The sequence below is a fragment of the Mus caroli genome, unplaced genomic scaffold (genome assembly GCF_900094665.2).
Source record: "Mus caroli unplaced genomic scaffold, CAROLI_EIJ_v1.1 scaffold_11210_1, whole genome shotgun sequence".
Taxonomy (NCBI): Eukaryota; Metazoa; Chordata; class Mammalia; order Rodentia; family Muridae; genus Mus; species Mus caroli.
In genome coordinates, this window is record NW_018389884.1 from 13,407 (window position 1) to 18,758 (window position 5,352).

The following is a 5,352-nucleotide window of genomic DNA, read 5'->3' on the forward strand; positions in this document are numbered from 1 at the left end:
TCTCTCTCTCTCTCTCTCTCTCTCTGTGTGTGTGTGTGTGTGTGTGTATGTGTGTTTATTCAATCTTGAGAGAGACACCTTGATAGGATACAAATACAAGCTAAAGTTAGAGGACAGTCAGTGTAAGGCCAGTGTAAGTTTAGTGCATAGGAACCACTAACGTGCTATACTCAGATTTACCGACTTTTGCAAAGGCTGGAACAATGACTGCTTGAGCTTGTGGAGGTCTCAGTCCTGAAAAAGTCCTTGTATGGTTAGAATGAGCTTATGTTTGGGCTGCTTCCTGGAGAAAGGAAAAGAGCCCATGTTGGCTGTTCCTCATTTCTGGGCACTTAATATTGGCCACTGTGCACATAATTACTATCTACATGATCCCTATGCAAGTAGGGGTCATGCAAATGAAAATGGTCCTGGTTGATCAAAGTTCAGTCCTGATCAAAATCTTGGTCAATACCTAGTGGTCTGTGATTTCTGGACCAAGGCTGTGAAAATTCCTTAATGAGGTGGCCATGGGAATGAGCTAGCAGTGTCCCTGTGTTCTGAACACAAGCATTTTCAAAGTGGTACATTAGCTCTAGAGATTCGAATACATAAAGGACCATGATATACTGAGAAGAGATTTCTCAGGCAGTAAATCTGTCTTAGGGAACTGCTATTATAATCATATTATATCATAATCATAAACTGCTATAAGCAAAACCTAGTGTAGCTTCCTATCTGCAGACTACAACACATTAAGAATAAGTGGAGAGGCCCACACTGATCCATCTGCCATCCTTGGATATGCAGTAAGAAAGATCTCTCTCTCTCTCTCTCTCTCTCTCTCTCTCTCTCTCTCTCTCTCTCTCCCCTCTTCCTTTGCAAAAGAATGTGTGGAAGATGAGAAGATGGTAGTATTGGAGAAACAGACTGAGGTTGACTTAAACCCCATACTTCACTTGGCTTCCTTACTGGGGTGAACCTCTGGCCACAAATTGGTTTCAGGGGCTAGAGCATCTCCTAAGCACACTCCTTGAAAGGTTAGAAAATTGACAAAATCCAAGAATGCCACCAACAATTGCCAATTTCATTTCTTTGCCAGAACCAAAAATTTGGCAGCTCTCAAAATTGAATGTATTCGGAACCTCTTGAAAAGTAAAACTTTGAAAATGAAAAGCCAATGATAGCCATTTACAAGAATCTTTTGATTATGTACAAATGTGTTAAGAGGAAAATAAAAAAATCCTTTGGAGTCATTGCTAAGCTTAAAATATCGATGTTGTAAGGATACCTGTAGCTTATTACACATGTTTAAATTTCCTTAGACCAGAGTGTTAGGTTCAGTTTTGATACTTCTAAGTCTGTAATAACTAAGTAGTTTTTACTGCATACTTTTCAAAATATATCCTCTTTGACAATAGTAAAAAAAAAAAAAGAAAAGAAAAAAGAAAAAGAATAAGTGGAGATTCTAACAGATAGTCCAGTTTGCTTGCTCCCCTAAAGCAACTCCAGGATTTTCTGGGTCTTTGATGGAAATGTGCTGTTAGCGGTTCATGATTGGCCTCATTATTATCAGAACAGGCACTGTTTAAAGCACAATGGTCTAGAAGCTTTCTTCTGATTTCTAGCTGTCTTCTACCTACTCTTATACCTGCTCACCTCTATCTCCTGTTAAAATCTTCACCTTCCATGCCAGTAAAATGGATCAGCATGGAGGGGTGCTTGCCACCAAGCCTGATAACCCCTGTGAGTTCAATCTCAGAAGCCCTCATGCTAGAAGGAGAGAACAGACACTTGTAGTTTGTTCTCTAACTGTGCTCACACAGGCACATACATACATCCGTAAGTACAATGATTCTTTTACAGTCCTCAGCTACTTTCATCAGAGAAAGCATTTGACCTTTGACTTTTGGCAGTCAGAGACTGTCACGACCTCTCCAGTTCATGTGTTTTCCATGTTGGCAGAATCGCATCGCTAAGCGCAGCAGGAAGCTCGTGGATTATGATAGTGCGCGCCATCATCTGGAGGCTCTGCAGAGTTCCAAGCGGAAGGATGAGAGTCGGATCTCTAAGGTAGGGATGGATGCAGTGGGGGAACATCAGTCTCGGAATCTTAAGGCATGCAGCAGCCCTGGTTTTAAAAATTGGATGGTCCCCTTTTAAAGAAAGACTTCAATCAGGACAGAATTCAAGCTGAATTATAATTCTCTACGTCACTTTAATTAAAAAATACGTTTTTTTCTTTGTTATTAGAAGTGAGATCACAGAAGTGAGCCTTACTAACACATTGTGACCAGAATAACTTTGAGCCTTTTGCAGTGTTGCAAGACCAAAGAATCCAGGAGTGTTTCTGCACTTCTTTCTATATGTTCAGAAAATACTGGTAAAATACAGATTCACGTGAGATGCCAACACTGTAACTGCCAGAGAAAAATTTAGTTACTTTTTACATGCTGTGAAAAAACACCATGCCTAGGCAATGTGTAGAAGAAAGGCTTGTTTGAGGCTTAGCATTTTGGAGGGTTTTAAGTCCATCACTATCACAAGGTGGAATTGTAGCAGCAGGCAGGGATGGCAATTGGATCAGGAATTTGGGAGTGCATACCTTAATTCACAAGCAGGAGACATAGAGATCAAACAGAAAATTGAGCAAGGCTTTAAGTTCTCAAAGTCTACCCCAATGACACACTTCCTCCGTCAAGCCTACACCATCCAAGCCTCCTTGGAGATCATCACTAACTGGGGACCAAGTAATCTGAGACTATGGGGTCATCTCATTCAGGCCACGACAGTCGTGTATGTCAGCAATTTGCAGATGCCAACTAAATGAGGCCAGCATCCACTATCTCCTTGAATTCCAGACTTAGTTTGTCCTTCCTGTCATACATCACTGCTAAATCACCTTCCAGCATGGCATCTCTAGACCAGGTTCCCTATTGCTTGCCTCTTTTAATGGATCCCACTGGGAAAAATTTCTAAATCCCCTAGCATGACATACGAGACTTTCACAGCTTGATTATAGCTTATTTGTCAAGCTTTCCAACTTTCAAGTTCTTTCCATTGCCCATTTAATTACAAAATGGTGTGGATTTCAACAAATATCTCTCCTCAAAAATCTTCTCAGGATGCCATGAGGTTCTTTCTCTTTAATATGAAGTGATGCTTTTCTGTGCAGAAATGTGCTCCCCTGTGCGTAAATGTGTTGTGTGTCCTTTCTAGGCAGAAGAGGAGTTTCAGAAAGCACAGAAGGTGTTTGAAGAGTTCAATGTTGACTTACAAGAAGAGTTACCGTCATTGTGGTCAAGGTAAACATGTTTCGGCTCCAGTTTGCACCCATTAGCAGTTTAGGAGGAGTGGCTTTTCTTTAGGTCACTTTTCTTGTCTGTGGCTTTCTTCTGGGTCTCTGCTATTTCTGTCATGTTCAACAGTTCTATACTTAAGCTTTCCAATATGGAAGCCACTTGCCACATATGCCTGCTGAGTACTTGACGTCTGACTGTGGAGACTGAGGAAAATTATTTTGTTGTATCTCATTTTAATTAAGTAGCCATGTGAGTCTCACAGTTTTTTGGACATTGGTAAGTGAAGACTTTAAACTCTAACCAGAGTCACTAGGAGAATTTCTCCTGTCATAAAACTTACAGCAAGTCCCCTGCAGCGCTTAGTTGGGTTTCCAGTATTCTCAGCCCGCATCTTACCTTCTGACCTCATTTCTTGGACTTTTAACTTGAGTTACAGCACTATTTCAGGCATCAAATGCTGCTCGTATTAACAGGCATTCTACCAGTCTCGTGATATTGAGATTTATGTAGTTTATTCAGTTTTCCCTATTCTGTGCTCTGGAAGCAGTGATGCCTTATGGTCCTCGGTCCTCACTAGCAGTTCCATGTCATGAGCCCTTCAAACATAACTGCCTGAAATACTGCATTACTTTTAGTCAATCTCCTCCCCTACTTCCAAATAGCTGGTGGCCCCAAAGAGATCAAACACATCTGCAGGCTTAATTTCCTGCTGCCTGTATCTAAGCCTCTCTTTAACTTAAATTGCACACACTCATGATTTTCACAAGTACATAGTTCTTTTCCCATTTACATTGCTCAAGCCTGAAATCGCAGTAAGCACTTTTAATCTTCAGTGTCTCCTGTGGGGAAATGCACAGGATTGGACATGCAGCAGGGAGCATGGACTCAATGATGGATGCTTGAATTCCTGCATCAAACTCATCTTAGTCATTCAGAATTATTCGTTGTGTCCAGGTGTGCTATAGTGTTCATCAGGTCCTCTCTTCTCTGTTTGCTACCTAATTTATCAATGAAGCTGAGATTTTGACAGCCACTATTTTCAGGTCCATTTTTCTCTTCAGTTCTGGCAGCTTTGAAAATACATATATTTTACTCATTCTTTTAGATGTGCATATTATTGAGGATATTATCTCTATAAAATGTCCCATGTTTTTGTTTGCTTACTTTGAGATGGAGCCTCATGTAGCTCAGGCTGTCCTTTTACCCACTTTGTAGCAAAGGATTATCTTGAATTCCCAATCCTCTTGCTGTTTGTTACCTCCCAATCTTTGAGATTATAGTTGTGCACAGCACATTGAGTATCCTCTCTTATTTCTCTTAATAAGTGTCTCTCTGAAACCTGCCCCAGATCCCTGTTGCTTACATGATACACTCTTTTCCACTCACCCTGTTTGCATCTTTGAATCTAAAGAGTGGATGGTATTAACCTTGATGCTTGTGTTTAGTTTGTTCTTTGCCTCTTTGGTTCTTTTACTATCTATTGTTTCCATGCGATGAAAATCATTTCAAACCTTTAGATGCAGAAAGAAGTATAGTAAGGTCTAGGGAGATTACTCAGTCAGTGAGGTGCTTTCCAAGCAAGCATGAGAACCCGATGTCAGATCTTCAGTGCCAAATAGAGCTAGGTGTGGTGGCATGCCTCTGACAAGAAGCCTGAGAGCCAGAGACAGAGTGATCCAGATGGCTCACTTGAGCTCAGCAGCCATATAGTCTAGCCAACTGGTGAGCTGCATGTTCAGTGAGAGATTTGTCTTAAAGAATGAGGTGAGGACACCAGTCAGAATGCTTAAGATAAAAAATTCAGGTGATAGCAGATGCTGGAGAGGATGTGGAGAAAGAGAGACACTCCTCCACTGTTGGTAGGATTGCAAGCTGGTACAACCACTCTGGAAATCAGTCTGGCAGTTCCTCAGAAAAATTGGACATAGTACTACCGGAAGATCCAGCAATTCCTCTCCTGGGCATATACCCAAAATATATTCCAACTTGTCATAAGGACACATGCTCCACTATGTTCATAACAGCCTTATTTATAATAGCCAGAAGCTGGAAAGAACCCAGATGTCCCTCA

General features: G+C 41.1%; 1 protein-coding gene across 1 annotated transcript in view; it reads left to right on the forward strand.

The window, feature by feature from the left end:
- The window catches only part of LOC110288350 (amphiphysin), a gene marked incomplete at its 3' end in the record, with an annotated part of 44,356 nt that overhangs the window by 8,616 nt on the left and 30,388 nt on the right, over positions 1–5,352 (forward strand). The window contains exons 3-4 of the mRNA XM_021154721.1: positions 1,945–2,052; positions 3,199–3,284. Coding sequence (XP_021010380.1) covers positions 1,945–2,052; positions 3,199–3,284 — 194 coding nt within the window. The remainder of the gene's footprint in view (positions 1–1,944; positions 2,053–3,198; positions 3,285–5,352) is intronic.